Source organism: Amblyomma mixtum, chromosome 2, assembly GCF_055824585.1.
Source record: "Amblyomma mixtum isolate Tamu chromosome 2, ASM5582458v1, whole genome shotgun sequence".
In the NCBI taxonomy this organism is placed as follows: Eukaryota; Metazoa; Arthropoda; class Arachnida; order Ixodida; family Ixodidae; genus Amblyomma; species Amblyomma mixtum.
The window spans coordinates 293,693,057-293,711,381 of NC_143013.1; the positions used below are offsets into that span (position 1 = coordinate 293,693,057).

Below are 18,325 nucleotides of genomic sequence, written 5' to 3' on the forward strand. Positions count from 1 at the left end.
CATTTTTATAGAGAACAATAATTGGATAAGTCCTGTACAGTGCTCCTTCAAGACGAAACAAAAGAAACGATGCACACAGTTGTTGACCAGTTACGTGCGAAGTCCTCCAGTTTTCAATGCAGCGATCTCCTCCATCGACAGACTATAGCGACATGGTCCACATGAAAAGCAATCATTATTCTGTTCATGACTGACGTATGACCTACGAAGTCATAGTATGGGCAAGATTAATCTTGCGTAACAGTCTGTAAAAAGGTGTAATGGAGAAAAGAAATATCTGCGTAATACAAGACGCTACAATATTTGGGAAATTGTCAGCTTCTCTAGCCTTCTTGAGCCACCATTACCAGTAAGTAATGCTGCTGACGTAAACAAGAAATTCGTTGGGTAATATAGTATGCCTTTGTAATGGCACCATCTTTAGCGCTGCATTGACGAAGACTAAGGGAGAAGCTTTCCGAGACGTTTAAGTTTTCGCTTCAAAATTTCACAACACCATTCAAGGCTACACCTTCCTCGAGGCAAAGGCAAAGAGGTCACCTTCGCTTAACCAGTATATACTTACACAATGCTCGACACCAACTGGCGAGGTGGTTCCCGCAACATGCTTGACATCGCAATAGCTTACGGAACAAAGGCGACAAACACGTAAAAGAGCGAGAACAGCGCAGTGTCGTGTTTGCTTTTACTTGATCGCCGTCTTTGTTCAGCCTGATTTCGCAAAATCGAGCATGCCTTACAACATCCTCTTTGCCGTGGATGCAAAATCTTCCCGCTTAGCTAGCCAACAAACCGTGCCTGTTGGTTTTTGACGGCGGCGGATTTGAGGTACCCTTCTTCCATCTTAGCAGCAGCCCCCTCCAATAGACGTTCATAAATCCGTCCCTAGTTTTTGATCATCCGTCTTAGTTTCTCGGAAATGCACATGGCAGTCCGCGCTTCGACCACGTGTATGGTCGTTTCATTGTACTATCGGTTAGGAACACGGCAAAAGTGACAAACGAGCAAAAACAAACAGTAGCTCATATTGGGGGGAGGGGGCCAACAATAACCATAAGAAACGAGTGCTCAGAAAAGAAAGCCGCTGCACCGAACTGTATACACTGAGCAGCTTGCATGTGAATGACGCAGCCGTAACGCGGATGATTTATTCGCTGCCTGTTACATACACCACGTATCGTTCCTGACCTCACATGACGAGTAGGTGTAAGCGACAGCAGACACCGTACCCTCCACGCTGCTCAATCGCAAGTGGGACGGTCGTGTGCACTTAAAATTAGAGCAGGTGCTTGAACTCTAGCGTGCGCTGTCATTCGAGGTTCAGCGCACCGAGGAGACGCGCGCGAGTCCAAGGACTTGGAAGAACAGCTGGCGCTCTCCCGAGGCGTGCAAGCTATTGTGCGAGAGAACAATGAAGAAGCATCTGTCAAAAGAAAAAAAAGGAACCGTGGAGGAGAGGGAACGAAAACTGCAAAAACTCTATTCTCGCAGTTTACGAGGCCAGCCGCGTAAATAGAACGTTATCTTCTCTAAATTATATTGCTTCATAACGAAGCTAATATGAACCTTTGCAGACGCACAAAGCTGCACCGCACAGAGTGTATAGATCTATAGGTGGGAAACTTAGCGTGTAATTAGATCTCTGATCTGTTCAAAACGATTCTGTTTTACAGAGAGGCCGTTAGCGTTGTCTTGTGGCGCAACCAGCGTCGTGGTTGGTGCAACACATCACATGACCGGTCACGTGGCGTCGCGCGATCGTGACGTCATCACGTGATAGTTGCAGTCAGCAACATGCACTCTAAACGGAAAGGAATATAAAGGGAGTGAGTTGTCCTCTTACGCACTCCCCTTTATAAAAGGGAATGTGCTAGAGCAGGGGTTCTCAAACTGGGTTCCGCGGAACACAGGGGTTCCGCGGGCTGTCTTCTTGTGTTCCGCGAGAACGCTCACCGGCCCTGACCCGACAGCTGATATGAGACTGGCTCTGAGTGCTACTGAGCCACGCTTTGACTTGCTCTTAAAAGGGAAGCAGTGCCACCCATCACATTAGTATTTGTATTAATCTGTGCAATAAACATTTAACTTTTGCAACTCTCTCTTTGCAAAAATGCACTCGACAACATTAATGGTAAGTGAAAGCGAAGGGGGGGGGGGGGGGGAATTCCTTGGAACTCATTGAAGGCTTTTGGGGTTCCTCCAAGCAAAAAAGTTTGAGAACCCCTGTGCTAGAGGATACTCCATTTTTACTCCCATATAGGCATATTCGTGTTTACGTTGTGTTATCGGCTATCTGATGCTGCGTAAACGGTGACGTCACCGGCAGCTAGGAGCCGTCCGAGTGCGCTCCGCACAGGTGTGGGTGGAATCTTCATTTAATCGCAAAAGCACGAACAGCTTAACTGGTTAGACTCATTAACGAGAAAGCATAATTGCGGAGGCATTTTTTTTATGTATTTCGTTCCGTCCTCATCGTTCCATCGCTCTCGCTAAAAACTCAGTGCTGCATCGCCCAGCGGGAGCATTTCAGGGGCAGGAGAAGGTTTGGTTTGGTTTATTAGGTTTTAATGTCCCAAAGCGACTCAGGCTATGAGAGACGCCGTAGTGAAGGGCTCAGGAAATTTCGACCACCAGGGATTCTTTAACGTGCACTGACATCGCACAGTACATAGGCCTCGAGAATTTCACCTCCATCGAAATTCAGCCGCAGCGGCCGGGACCGAACCCGCGTCTCTCGGGCCAGCAGCCGAGCGCCGTAACCACTGAGCCACCGTGGCGGGCAGGGGCAGGAGAAGGTGCTTTCTAATGGACATCGGACATCGGAACAAGAGAGTCACATTCTTCAAACAATTTTAGGTCGCAGAATATAGATACGAAGGAGAAATCTTTCACAAGAGCACCGCCGGCAAAAGTGGAGCAGCGCAGCATACCATTGCAGCCTCGTACGCAGCACCTCAATCTGCTCAGTAGTATTCGGCTAAAGTTCCCGCTCCAAGATTAATGGCGAAGTTCTCAAAGAGTATAATGGAAGGGGTAACAGGGAGTCAATTATTTCACCTATTAACGCACACCTTCGAAGCCTATAGCCGTCATGAGTAGCTGAAGCTGTTGTTGTTAACCTCGTACAATGGCACATGCCCACACAGGGGATCGGCCAAGAATTGGGGTGCACAGAGAGTTGTTCAGGTGAATTTTTTAGCGACCAGGTGACATCGCATACTTCGTTGTCCTCCTCCTCATCGGCCGATATTCGGCGCGTGTTCGTCCTTGTTCGCGATTCCGCCGATCCCTTGACCGCAGTTAACACTGTTATGTGCTAAGACGCAGCACTTCCTAGGGACAGGTCGTCCGAAAGTACAAACGGTACAAATAGGTTTCAAGTACAAGTACAAATAGGTGTAACCTTTTTATCTTGAGAAATTTTTGCCCGCTAAATTTCTGCACTTGTACACGCATACTCTTCAAGGAGGCTACGGCGCGAGCAAACCAAGAGAAGAACAAGAAGAAGAGCGTCCATGACGGAGGTGGTCGGGTCTTCCACCGCAGCTCAAGTTCGCCGCGTCATCACACGGCGGCCCGCCCTAGCCCGGCGGCATCGCGACGGTAGGCAGCTTGGACGCCGAGCTGCAGACGCTGGTGACCCTTCCGGCGAGGCTCGGCAACCGCGCGGGCCTTTACGTGATCGTCGCCGGGCTGGGGGTTTCCATTCTTGGCTGCGCTTGTACGCTGACCGACTCGCCCACCAACCACGGCAGGCTGGAAAGGAACGCCGAGGAAGTGCGCAGCTACATGGCGTGCCGGGACAAGGTGGCCGAGCAGCGGGGGAGGGCTGCCAGCACAACGCCCGCTCGGCTACCACGAAGGCCATACTGACGTCACTCTCGGAACATCGCAGCGAGCCAAAGGCGGCGGACAGGGTGGCGCTGGACGGAAGCGACGTCTTCTTGGGCCACGGTGCAGACCACACGCACGGCGGGAAGGGGGGTGTCAATTCCGAAAGTGGTGAACTTCGTCAGGCTTTCGTGAACTGTACAGCTGGTGCATCTCCTGCTCCATTTACGGAGCGCTACGGTGCGGCTTTCCAAGAATATCGCGCGCATTTAGGAATCCATGGCACGACAGCACGGCATTCAAGTGTGCGAAGCCAAAGACTGCGCCTGTTACGACTGACTGATAACAAAATGGGGAAGTTGCATGCATAACCATGTTTCTTCAAGAGGCGCGCGGTGATGAACATGGATTAAGATCCTATGCGCAGCCCAGTAAATACAGCCATCCGAGATGAGGCACCAGTACATCAATCTGAGTCGTTCTTTGTCTTGCAGTCTTACCACTACTGTATTAACCCTAAAAGGGTTTTAACTCTCGTTTTGAAGGTTTGAACCCAAACAGCCTCGACTATGTTCGTTAAAAATTACAGCATTGCATTTAAGTCTGCTCAAGAGCGGAAATGCGAAAACCTTTCCTTATCCTCTTTCTCCCTTCCCTTTTCATTTCCCACGAACTTCACGAGACTCGAGTCCACGACCTTATAGGACTCGAACCCTCGACCTGGTTGCTATCGCTGCACAGCTACTATTCTCCTCCATAAAGTCAGCTATAAAGTTCCAATAAGAAAAGGTGTCAGGCAGGAAGACACGATATCACCAATGCTATTCACCGCCTGTTTACAGCAGACATTCCTGGGCCTGAAATAGGAACTTTGCGATTCGCTGATGATATTGCTTCGGTAAATCACTCAGGACATGAACTGTAAAGTATGATCAATGAGTTAGACAGGCAGAGCAGAACGGTGGGGCTAAAAATTAACATGCAGTAAACCAAAGTAATGTTCATCAGTCTAGCAAGGGAACAGCAAGCAGTTCGCAGTTGCTGAAAAGGTGCTGGAAGTAGTAAGAGAATATGTCTACTTAGGGCAGGTAGTGACCGCTGTTCCAGATCATGAGAGTGAAATAACTAGAAGAATAAGAATGGGGTGGAGCACATATGGCAGGTTCTCTCAGCTGGTGAATGGCAGTTTGCCAATATCCCTCAAGAGAGAAGTTGTACAACAGCTGTATCTTACCGGTACTCACCTATGGGGCAGAAACGTGGAGGCTAAAAAAGAGGGTTCAGCTTAAGTTGAGGACAACGCAGCGAGCTATGGAAAGAAAAATCATAGGTGTAACTTTAAGAGATCGGACGCGGGCGGAGTGGATGAGGGAACAAACGCGCGTTAGTGACATCCTAGTCGAGATCAAGAGCAAGAAATAAGCTTGGGATGGGCATGTAATGCGAAGGCGAGATAACCGATGGTCCTTAAGGGTAACAGACTGGATTCCAAGGGAAGGGAAGCGTAGCGGGGGGGGGGGGGGGGGGGCAGAAAGTTAGGTGGGCGGGTGAGGTTACGAAGTTTGCGGGGTTAGGATGGTCGCAGCTGGCAGAGGCCAAGGTTAATTGGAGAGCGATCGAGAGGCCTTTTTCCTGAAGTAGGCGTAGTCAGGCTGATGATGGTGCTAAGACGCCGCACTTCCTATCGACAGGTCGTCATCAGCAAAAATTTCTAGTACAAATTGGTTTAATCTTTTAATCTTGAAATTTTTTTGCCCACTAAATTTCGATTGTGACCAAGCAACGTTACTTTAAACAATATGTCGCCCTCACCGTCCGTGCATAGTCTCCAAGGAGGCTACGGCGCGAGACAAATCGAGAGAAGAAACAAGCGAAGAAGAACAAGAAGAAGAGCGTCCATGATGGCGGTGGTCGGGTCTCCCACCGCAGCTCAAATTCGCCGCGTAATCACACGGCGGCACGCCCCAGCCCGGCGGCATCGCTGCGGAAGGCAGCTCGGACGCCGAGCTGCAGACGCTGGTGACCCTTCCGGCCATGCTGGGAAACCGCGCGGGCCTTTACGTGATCGTCGCCGGGCTGGGGGTTTCCATTCTTGGCTGCGCTTATATGCTGACCTACTCGCCCACCGACCACGCCAAGCTGGAGAGGAACGCCGAGGATGTGCGCACCTACACAGCGTCCTGGGACCAAGGTGGCCGAGCAGCGGGGGAGCGGCGCCAGGACAACGCCCGCTCGGCTGCCACGAAGGCCCTACTGACGCCACTCTCGGAACATCGCAGCGAGCCAAAGGCGGCGGACAGGGTGGCGCTGGACGTCTTCTTGGGCCACAGTGCAAACCACACGTTCGCTGGGGCGGCCGGGGGACGAATGGCTTCATCATGGCGGCTCAGTTTCAAAAGTGAACTTCGTCAGACTTTCGTGAACCGTACGGCTGGTGCATCTCCTCCCGCATTTACGGAGCTCTGCGGTACGGCTTTGCAAGAAAGTGGCGCGCATTTGGGAACGGCACGAGAGCACTTCACGACATAGAAGTGTGCGAAGCCAAAAACTGCGCCTGTTCGGATTTGGCTGATAAAGAAACGGGGAAGCCGCATGTACAGCTCATGTTGTGTCAAGACGCGCGCTGGGTGATCAAGGTGGTTTAAGATCCTATGCACAGGCCACTAAAAAAAGCCGAGATGAGGTACCAGTACATCAATCTGAGTCTTTCTTTGTCTTGTAGTCTTGCCACTACAGTATTAACCGTAAAACGGTTTTAACTCCTGTTTTGTAAATTCCGACCCAAAAAAACCTCGACTATGTTAATGAGCAGGCTGCACATTTCTGCGCTTCGCTGACAAGACCTCAATCTGTCTCGCATTAAGTGGTGGTGATAAAAAAAAAAGGATTTGCCATCTATATTTTCATTAGACTGAACTGGCATAAATTTATTAGCTTGGCCCAAAATTGTAAGCAAATTTAATGGCGTTGCTGCATGAACGCCGTGAGATTACAACAGAAGCAATCCACCCTTCATGAGCATATTCAAGGCAGACTGCAATACATTTTCTTTTCTTTTACGGTTACCGTAGTCAACTATAGCCGTCGATGTCGTCAATCCCAGCAAAAGCACCCACATAACGTCTTCTTTGTGAAAGGAATAACATATACCACTTTAGCTAATCAAAGCTGTGCATATTGAAAACATCGTCATCCTCCCCACAACATGCATACCGCCTTGCATACCGCATTACCCCCCCCCCCCCCTCCCCTCCCCCCCCGCAACATGCATACCGCATTACTGCCTTGGTTGGCAGACGTGAGGCGTGCGTTTCGCCTACACTGATGTGTCTGGTGGTCACGTGAGCGCAGTGACGCGGCGCGCCACTACGCGGTTTAAAGGTGCTGCTCTCTCATTCGAGTAGCTCTGTATTCAGAAACAGCGCCATCCAAGCTTTATCAAGCAAAAAACGCTTCTAGATATCCGTCTTGTGATTTATATTGCGGAAACTTTCATCGCGGAAAAAATCCTCCGTTCACCACTGTGTCGCCCCCATCGGTCCAAGTACAAAAGAAGTAGCAAAGGAAGAGGCAGACGCAAAAGAAGTAGCGTCCACCCGATTCTTGGCCGATCCCCCAGAGTGGGTATGTGCCATTCTGTCGTAGGCTACAACAACAACAACAACACGATGGCGGCGGTTGTGGCGTCCACCGCAGCTCTCGCTCGACGCACCAACATCGCCCGATGGCACACCAGTGCTCGGCGGAATCACTGCGGAGAGCAGCTCGGACGCGGAACTGGAGACGCTGGAGAAGCACCGGGCGCCACTTGCCAACCGGGAGGGCCTTTACGTGATCGTCGCCGTGCTGGGCGTTTCCATTCTCGCCCACCGACTACGGCAAGCTGGAGCGGAACGCCGACGACGTGCGCACCTACATCGCGTCCAGGGACAAGGCGGCCTACCAGCAGTGGAGCTGAACTGGTGGCAGGACTGGCGCGGCCGACAAAGCCCAAGGTGGACAGTAAGGAGCCGAACGCATGTTACGTCGGAATGGCCCAGAGCGTTGACGACTCCTCCGTAGAGGCGGATAAGCACGAGGCGTCTCTCGGCGAGGCCTACGGCAAGGCCTACGGCGAGCACGTATGCAACCGTAGCCTTTACCATCGATTCGAAAGCTGCGGGCTATGGGTTCGACTCTTCGGGTGCCCTTCCGGGTGGCGTCACTGCGTCTCCGTTGACGGAAAACTGACCGCTGGATTTCCGTGGCGGCTGAGCGCCCTCAAATACCGTTCATCGTGCCAGCGTCCCTGCCTCCATGGAACGTGATCGACCCCGGAGAGTCGCGGGCTACGACAAAAACAGTCGCCTCATGTTCAACATGCACGGTGTCCGGCGCAAAGGGACTCTGGCTGCTCATATAGTCTTCACGCTCCCTACGACGGCGCCCCTGTCCTTCGACTGGGCGCAGTCTGATCACTTTTCTGGAGACCATGCGCCTTCAAGTAGTTTTGCGTCCTACCAGCGTCCCTGCTTCCAGACACATCGCACAAAGAAAAGGCGTTCCTGGAGCAAAGGACGATAATAAATTCGCGTTAAAAAAAAAATGGCCTCTAGTGTCGTTATTTCGGCTCCACCGGTTTATTGACGTAAGAAAGGCTTTGACTCATGACGTGAATATTTGGTACTTTTTTGTACTTAGCTCTAAGATAGTCATTACATGTCTCTTCATTAATCCAGCCACTATGCAATAAACGTCTCTTCTCCTGACGTGACGGCAATACGATCTTGCTTTCGTGGGGCGCAAACACGTGTGTCACGTCATGAGCAGCAGTGCAGTAAGGCCGTTATAATTAGACTATACTTGCGTTAGACGGGATAAGGTGACCGCGGGTGGCATAGAACAGGGATGATTGGAGAGATGTGAGAGGCCTTTGTCCTGGAGTGGGCGTATTCGGGCTGATAACGATGAAACCTACAGCGAGAGACGACTCCCAGTCAATGCGTGCATGGACATTTTTTATTGTGACATCATCGACTTCGGATAGTAAGGAGCCGAACGCAAGGAATGGCGCAGAGCGTTGACTCCTCCGCTGTGGCTGCTAAGCACGAGGCGTCACTCGGCGCTGCCTGTGGCGAGGTCCTATGCAACCGTGGCCTCCATCGTGTATTCGAAAACCGCGGGCCATGAGTTCATCGTCTTCGGACGCCCCTCCGGCTGGTGTCATTGCTTCTCTACTGACGGAAAATTGTCCGCTGCTTGCCCTTAGCGAATAAGCGCCGCCAAATACTCTTCGTCATGCCAGCACCCCTGCCTCCATGAAATATGACTGCGCCTGGATCGCCGGTCGAGTATAATAATAAATTCACCTCATATTCATTGTTTGGAGCTGAGGGACTCTCTCAGACAGACTTCGGGTAGTTTACGAACGGCGCCACTGTACTTCGGCGGGACGCAGTCCGTTTTATGGGAGTCGAACAAACGCCCACTGATCGCGTCAGCAAAAGAATGCTCAACGGAAGCCCAGCAGTTCGCAAGCGAACGAAGCTGCGGTTGGCGTGCTATGCATACGACACCGCGACCGCTAGATGGATGGAAAACTATTATGCAAGCGAGTTTGGACCGTGCAAGGTCTCAGGGAAACCGCACAGCCCTCACATTACGCGCATGTGTCCACGCCACGTTGGGCCATGGTACTGGCACCCCGGTTCACACAGCGAAGTTGCGTGTCCGGGTCCTAGACTCGCCCGACTGCTCGCGCCACTGTGTCGTACCAGCGTCCGTGCATCCAGAGAGAGAGAGAGAGAGAGAGAGAGAAAAGGACGGAAAGGCAGGGAGGTTAACCAGGCGATGCCCAGTTGACTACCCTACACTTGGGGAGGGGAACAAAGGGGAAAAAAGGAAAAATAGCGGCAAGGAAATGAGTTTTCTAAGTGTCCAGCGACCACTATGTCACAGGGACAGAGGGCGCGCACTGAAAACTTAGATTATGGGCGGGAATGCAACCCCGAGCCCCTTAAGAAATTCAGGAGCGCTTTCACCGCTTTCCGTTGTCTGGAAGGTTGTGTCCAAGGCCCCAGACGTTAGACTCTGTTAAAGGACGTGAGTCCAAGCGGAGCAGAGAAGCACTTAGTAAACCGCGCTCTCGCTCAAAACGAGGGCAGTCACAGAGGAGGTGGCTGATCGTTTCGTCACAACCGCATTGGTCGCACGCAGGAGAGTCAGCCATTGCGATGAGATGGGAATAGGCGTTTGTGAACGCCACTCCCAGCCACAGGCGGCACAACAGCGTAGTATCACCGCGGGGGAGGCCGAATGGTATATGATGTTGGAGCAAGAGGTTGAAGTGATGCGAGCGGGGTGTCCAACCTCCAGGGGCAGACCACGACGTTACAGTCAGGTTTCGGGCGAGCAGTTGAAGGTGCCTTGTTGCGTCAGCTCTTGTCAGTGGTATGCGGACAATGTTGGTTGTATCGTGAGCCGATCGAGCAGCATCGTCAGAGACATTGCACAGAGGAAAGGATGTTCCTGGAGGACTGGACGACATATAAAATAAATAATTGTTTTTTGAGGAAAGGAAATGGCGCAGTATCTGCCTCACATCTCGATGGACACTTGAACCGCGCCGTAAGGGAATCGATAAAGGAGGGAGAGAAGGAAGAAAGCGGTGCTTTAGTGGAGGTTTCCGGAATAATTTCAACCACCCGGGGATCTTCAACGTGCACTGAACCGCACAGCACACACGGGTGCGTTTTGCGCTGCCACCGCGATTGGGGTCGAACCCGGGTACACCGGCTCAGTAGCCGAGCGGCGAGCGCACTAACAGCTGAGCCGCCGCGGCGGGTCGGCAGGTCGGGGCTACTCTATTGCGAGAGCAGCGCCCTCACACTACAGCCCACGGCGCCACTACCCCACGAGCGCAGTGACACGTTCTGTGGCGCCGTGGGTTGCAGTACCGTGAGGGCGCTGCTAGGCCGACAGCATGCTACGTTTGTCACCCAGAGGGCGCTCTTTTAGCTGTCAGTCGTGCGGTTTTTGCTAAGAAAACTTTCACTCTGCATGAGAGTGTCACTGATGACGTCAGTGTCGTTCTCAGCTGCCCGAGATCGAAGGGAGGAGCAGTAGGCGACAACGAACGACAAGAAGCTTCCATGACGGTGACGGTCCCGGCTTCCACCGCAGCTCTCATTCGACGCCTCAGTATAACCCGGTGGCAGATCCAGGCTCGCCGGTGTTGGGATGGACGGCAACATGGACGCCGAGCTGCAGACGCCGGTAAACCTTCCAGCGAGGCTCAACAACCGGGCGGGCCTTTACGTGATCGCCGCCGTGCTGGGCGTTTCCATCCTGGGTTGCACGTGTATGGTTACGTACTCGCCCATCATTCACGGCAAGCTGAAACGGAACCCGGACGTCGTGAGCGTCAGCACGGTAGGCAGCATGGACGCCGAGCTGCAGACGCCGGTAAACCTTCCAGCGAAGCTCAACAACCGGGCGGGCCTTTACGTGATCGCCGCCGTGCTGGGCGTTTCCATCCTGGGTTGCACGTGTATGGTTACGTACTCGCCCATCATTCACGGCAAGCTGAAACGGAACCCGGACGTCGTGAGCGTCAGCACGGTAGGCAGCATGGACGCCGAGCTGCAGACGCCGGTAAACCTTCCAGCGAAGCTCAACAACCGGGCGGGCCTTTACGTGATCGCCGCCGTGCTAGGCGTTTCCATCCTGGGTTGCACGTGTACGGTTACCTACTCGCCCATCATCCACGGCAATCTGAAGCGGAACGCGGACGTCGTGAGCGTCAGCACGGTAGGCAGCATGGACGCCGAGCTGCAGACGCCGGTACCGGCGGGCCTTTACGTGATCGCCGCCGTGCTGGGCGTTTCCATCCCCGGTTGTGCGTGCAAACTGACCTACTCGCCCACTGTTCACGGGAAGCTGGAGCGGAACGCCGATGACGTGCGTAACTACATAGCGTCACGGGACAATGTGGGCGACCGTCAGATGACTGGCACCGTTGTCAGGACATGCTCGTAGTACATCCGCCTGGATATATTTTGAAGCAGAAGAGTGCCACCAGAGTGCTTGCCGCGAAAGAAAAACCTGTGCAGCACACACGGTAGCGCGACCAGGGTTGTTGAGTGAGGACGCTGACCTGCTCTTTTGGCCTGAAAGATCTCCGGCCAGTATTTTTAACGGGAAAATATAGAAGTATTATTCGTATTTGTGTATACGGCTTCCATTATGTGATAATATTATTGGCGATGGCGCCTGTTGGTGCCTCTTCCGCATACAGTAGCGCGGTCGGTTCAACGTAAAAAAAGGGCGTTGTGAATAGCGAGATAACGAAGCCGGTTTGAGGTTACTAAGAACGCTGTGCAGATGCAAACCATCCGTGTGAGATCAACGCACCAGTCCCGTGCCCCCTGGCAGGTAAAGTGAAAAAACTTGGAGGACACTTAAAACTTCGAGCTGCCGCGGTGGCTCAGTGGTTATGGCGCTCGGCTGATGACCCTAAAGACGCGGGTTCAGTCCCGGCCACGGCGGCCGAATTAAGAGGCCCTTGTACTGTGCGATGTTAGTGCACGGTAAAGAACCCAGGTGGTCGAAAATTCCGGAGCCCTTCACTACGGCGTCCCTCATGGCCTGAATTGCTTCGGGACATTAAACCCATATAAACGAAACTTAATCTTCGCCTTTAAGAGTGGATGCGTGTTTTTTGTGTTTTATGGGGATTTAACGTCCCAAAGCGACTCGGGTTATGAGGGACGCCGTAGTGAAGGGCTACGGAAATTTCGACCACCTGGGGTGAATTAATATGTGTGCCATATAGAACACGGGACTTTTTCAACAGGGATAGCTTTTCACGTCAGCCTACTTTTTCATCCTTTGCATTGCCCTCAAATGATCATAAACTATAGCGAAAATAAAAGGTGCTTTTTCTTTTTGTAAAGCGACTCTCCGGCCAGACGCAAGTTCACATGCATGGGGTAGAAGTTTTGACAAATGCCACTCGTTCGCATTTGCTGACTTTGTCGCTCGGCTCATGGGTACCCAACCCCGTCAGTAAATTCCGCCAGTTTACGTGGACCCCTGGTCACGAGGTACTAGAGGGAAATTAAAGTGCGCACGCCTTAGCTCGAGCAGCAATTCAGCGAGCGGGGCCATCCAGCCCATTCCAATTCATCCCGATTTCCTCCACGTCAAGGTGCGGCAGCGCTGCCAGGTAGTTCACAGAACGCCATCGCCTGTTCGGCGCGACGCCTTGACCGTTGGACAAATTGAAATTTTTATTTTTTTTTCAGTAATGGAAGTGGCGCAGTAACTGTCTCACATATCTCGCTGGACACCCGAACCACGCCGTAAGAGAAAGGGTAAAGGAGGGAGTGGAAGAAGAAAGGAAGAAAAAATGAGCTGCGGTTTAACTGGTGCTGAACCTGGTTATAGAGAGAGAGAGCTATGGCGCATCGGGACAACAAACTATACGCGGCTTGGCGTCCGTAACGTAGTGTATGTGCCGCACACTAGATAAGCAGCGCGGCCACCCTGTCAACGTTACTGCAGTCAGGCCGCCGCGGTGGCTCGGTGGTTATGCTGCTCGGCTGCTGACCCGAAAGACGGGCCCAACCATCCATATTTCTTTAGAGCATGTGGGTATGCCCATACTGCGAGAAAGTGAGCAATGACGCGTGTTCGATCCCGGCCGCGGCGGCTGAATTTCTATGGAGGCGAAATTCTAGAGGCCTGTGTACTGTGCGATGTGAGTGCACGTTAAAGAATCCCAGGCGGTCGAAATTTCCGGAGCCCTTCACTACGGCGTCCCTCAAAGCCTGAGTCGCTTTGGGAGTTCCGTGTGTCTGCCACAACGTTATCAGTTCTAACGCGTGCAGCCCACATCTGTCACCACCCTAAATCCACTGGCCCAGGGAGCCAGTTATGCGCATTTCCTTTCCTTAAAAATCGGAGTCTAAAAAATTGCCGACGATTATGTTACTTCCTAATGCGAAATTTTAGCGCAGCTCATCAGCTGTTTCAGCTTTTCGATAGATTGAGGCAAAGAATTCTAGCAAGACATGTTGGTATGATTACAGACAACTTATTTTTCACACATTTTCCTTCTTCAAGAAACACTGTACTAACAGTTCTTGGTTCTCGTGAAGGAAGCTTTGTGGTCGGAGAAATAGATGAAAAATTCAGGGGGCACTTTGACTGTCTAAAGTGCGTAGAGGCGAAAGCGTTTTCCGCACCACTTTCGCTGCTTCTGTGGCACTGGTGGCGTCACATGTAATTGAGTACTAATTACTAAGTAACGACAAATCACTTATTAATGGTTATTTACTGAAATGTGCCTGAATACTAATTAACTGCTAATTAATGACGCTTAAGCTTCGCCTTTAGGAGTGGAACGCGGCAGCGTGTTGTAGCGCTGCCAGGGAGTCCACGGAACGCCACCACCCGGTCTGCGCGATGCCTTGCCCTTTGAACGCTTTTTGAAGAAAGGCAAGGGCGCAGTAATTCTCTGTCATCTCGGTGGACACCTGAACTGCACCGTAGAGGAAGGGAGGAAGTGGGAGTGGAAGAAGAAAGACAAAGATGGCCCGTAATGAAGAAAATGAAAATTGTATTTGAGGAAAGGAAATTACGCAGTAACTGTCTCACATATCTCGGTGGACACCCGTCAAAACTCAGGGGGGCACTTTTTTGACCTTAAGTGCGGTAACTGATGTGTGGTTAAGATGTTAAGCTTCGCCTCTAAGAGTGGAACGCGACAGCGTCTTGCAACCCCATCGCCCATTCGGTTCTATGCCTCGCTCGGCGGTAAATTGGTTTTTGAGGAAAGGAAATGTATATGTCTCGCATATCTCGGTGGACACCTAAACCTCGCCAGAAGGGAAGGGAGGAGGATGGGAGTGAGCGAAGACACCGTATTCACTAGACGCACCTTTGTTCTTCCCAAACCATCGAGCTGGCATGGCGGAGTGGATAGCATGCTCGTCTCGCACTCCGAAGACCGGGGTTCGATTCCCGAGCTCGACCAATTTCTTACTCTGTTTTATTTATTTATATGGCCTGAACAGAGAAGTTAATTAGGCTAATTGAGTAATTAAGCAATTAACTAAGCTCAGTCCCACTTACTTGGAGCATCACTGTACGATCCCTTCAATTGGTTGCCTGGTTACTAGCCAAAGTACAATTGGCCCCGTTTGAAATTCGCGCACTGTGACGTCACGACCGTTTCGACCAACTGAAAAGCGTGACATTTCTGTCGACAACTGCTGCTTACAACGATGAGACATTAAAGGCTTTCGCCTTAATATATGCTCCACTTGCTTCACCAATGCCTGGTTCTCAAAGACGAGGTCTATGCAAGTATTTCGCGAAATTGTCAGAGCCGTCGGAGGCGTTACAAGCGAGAAGAACGGGATGTTCTCCCGCTTAAGGGGTATGAAATTCCTGTTTGCCTTTATATCTACATCGAAGTCCCCTGCCACCCTGGCAGGTGGCTTTTAATGGTTGATCGCGAGAGTGCGCTCACCGATGTCAGCGCTAACGCATGCAGCTCACATCTCTCTCTCATCACCGCATGTACCTGTAAGCGCGATTCAAGTGTCCATCGGCCCATGGAGCCAATTATGCGCACTTCCTTTCCTTAAAATGATCGGAGTGAAAAACGTTGTCAACGCCAACACCCATGAACACAATGAACGCCGACGGCCTATGGCTTCAGCGCCGCGTTTCTGGCACAAAGTTGTCAATGCCTACAGCCCAGATCTCTCTCTCATCACCCCACTTACCTATAAGCGCGATTCAGGGGTCCACCGTACCAGTGAGCCAGTTATGCGCATTTCCTTCTCTTAAAATGATCGGAGTGTAAAAAGTTGTCAACGCGAACGCCAATGAACACAACGGACACCGAATTTCAGCCGCCGCGGTGGCTCAGTGGTTATGGTGCTCGGCTGCTGACCCGAAAGACGCGAGTTCGATCCCGGCCGCGGCGGTTTAATTTCTTTGGAGCAGAGATTCTAGAGGCCTGTGTACTGTGCGATGTCAGTGCAGGTTAAAGACCCCCAGGTGGTCGAAATTTCCGGAGCCCTCCACTACGGCGTCTCTCATAGCCTTAGTCGCTTTGGGACGTTAAAACCCCATAAACCAACCAACAAACCGAATTTCAGCGCCGCGTTTGTGGCACAACGTTGTCAATGCCTGCAGCCCACATCCCTCTCTTATCACCCCACGTACCTATAAGCGTGATTCAAGCGTCCACTGACACAAGGAGCGTAATGCGCACTTTCCTTAAAATGGCACAACGTTGTCAATGCCAACGCATTCAGCGCGCCCGAGCTGCAGCGGTCGCCAATGGGCTGCTGTACTGAGGAGCGCACCTATGTGCTTGTGAGAGGTGGCCCTTTCCGGGGTACCTCAAACTCCCTCCCTATTTTGTAACAATAACAAAATTTTTCAGACAGCGAACAGGGCTTATCTGTCACTACCGCCACGTGGCTTAAAGCACGATTGAGGTGTCCACTGTTCCAAGAGGGCAGTTATGCACCTTTGCTTTGCTTTCCAAGCTCCCGCTCCATTGGTTTCGCAGCTTTAAGAGTGACTAAGGTGTCCACTGGTGGTTACAACGGACAACGGCGACGCAACGAAGCGCAGGAACGGGCGCCAAGGAGCTACGCTCTAAAACATTGGACGTTGACGGCATATGGCTTCAGTGGCACGTTCTACCACAATGTTGTCAGTGCTGATGTATGCAGCGCACATCTGTCACTACTGCCAGGTAACTAAATCACGACTGAGGTGTCCACTGTCCCAGGGGGCCAGTTATGCCCCTTTTCTTTCATTTCGAAGCTCCCGCTCTTCATCGGGTTCGTAGCTTAAAACGCAGCTAAGGTGTGCACTGTCCCGAGGGGGGAGGGGGGGGGGGCAGTTATGCTCCTTTTCTTTCCTGTGCTTTATCTGAAGGTCAAATGAAGGTGAAATCTTCAGACACGGTGCCCTTGACTTTACTGGCGTAGTGAAGCTTACGCTTCAAAAGGTGCCGTAGTGTAGGGCACCGGAATAATTTCGACCACCTGGGGTTCTTTAACCGGCCAGAGAAACCAACAGGATGCACTATGCAACTGCACCACCTGGACCAACAAGCTATTCTTCTACAATTCCAAGCCTCCATCCAAACGATGCTACCGCGGTCGCGTACGAACACGGGTACACCTGCTCAGTAGCCGAGCTCCCTAAGCACTGAGCCACCGCGGCGGGGCGGCGGGTCGGGGCTACTTGGAGTTACAGTATATGCTACCAAAGGTAGCATTTGGTTGCATATACAGTAACTCTAGAGCTACTCTACTGCGAGAGCAGCGCCCTCACGGTACAGCCGACGGCGCCACCACCACACGGGCGCAGTGACACGTTCTGTGGCGCCGTGGGCTGTACCGTGAGGGCGCTGCTCTCGATATACAGAAGCGCCGCGTCCATAGTCGACAGCATTCTACGCTTGTCAACCAGAGGGCGCTCTCTTAGCTGTCAGTCGTGCGGTTTCTTCCAAGGAAACTTTCACTCTGCGTAACACAGTCACTACGTGACGTCGGTGTCGTTCTCAGCTGCACGAGATCGAGAGGAAGAGCAAACGACGACGACGAACGACAAGAAGCGTCCATGAAGGCGACGGTCGCGGCTTCCACCGCAGCTCTTGTCCGACGCCTCAATATCACCCGGCGGTGGGTCCAGGCTCGCCGGTGTCGGGATGGACGGCAGCATGGACGCCGAGCTGCAGACGCCGGCGAACCTTCCAGCGAGGCTCAACAACCGGACTGGCCTTCACGTGGTCGCCGCTGTACTGGGCGTTTCCATCCTGAGTTGCGCGCGTATGCTGACCTACTCGCCCACCAACCACGGCAAGCTGAAGCGGAACGCCGACGTCGTGAGCGTTAGCACGGGAGGCAGCATGGACGCCGAGGTGCAGACGCAGGTGAACCTTCCAGCGAGGCTCAACAACCGGACGGGCCTCTACGTGATCGTCGCCATGCTGGGCGTTTCCATCCTGGGTTGCGCGTGTGTGCTGGCCTACTCGCCCACCAACAACGGCAAGCTGGAGCGGAACGCCGATGAAGTGCGTAGCTACATAGCGTCCCGGCACAATGCGGCCGACCATCAGAGGAATGGCACCAGAGTCATGACACCCTTGGATAACATCGGCCCGGATATTTTTTGAAGCAGAAGAGTGCCACCAGGGTGCTGGTCGCGAGCGAAATCCCCGTGCAGCATGCACCGAGAGCGACCTGGGTTGTTGAGAAAGGACGATGACGTAGTCTTTTGGCCTGAAAGATCTTTGGCCAGTATTTGTAACGTGAAAATATAGAAGTATTATTCGTATTCGTGTGTGCGGCTTCGATTGTGTGATAACACTGGCGATGGCGCCTCTCTTTGGCGGGCTAGGCAAGATTTTTTTTGTTTGTTTTTCTCTGCCCACACTGATACGGTGCCTCTTGTGCCTGCAGAGTCGCGGTCAGTTTCA

General features: G+C 52.3%; 2 protein-coding genes across 2 annotated transcripts in view; one reads left to right on the top strand and one right to left on the bottom strand.

Annotated features, from left to right (window-relative positions):
- LOC149364521 (cationic amino acid transporter 2-like) overlaps positions 1-18,325 on the bottom strand; it is a 100,949-nt gene that overhangs the window by 19,157 nt on the left and 63,467 nt on the right. The gene's annotated exons all lie outside the window — the stretch shown is intronic.
- On the top strand, positions 17,296-18,183 carry LOC149364522 (uncharacterized). The gene has a single exon (XM_089570134.1). The coding sequence runs from the start codon at positions 17,555-17,557 to the stop codon at positions 18,020-18,022; it is 468 nt and encodes a 155-aa protein (XP_089426260.1). The 5' UTR covers positions 17,296-17,554; the 3' UTR covers positions 18,023-18,183.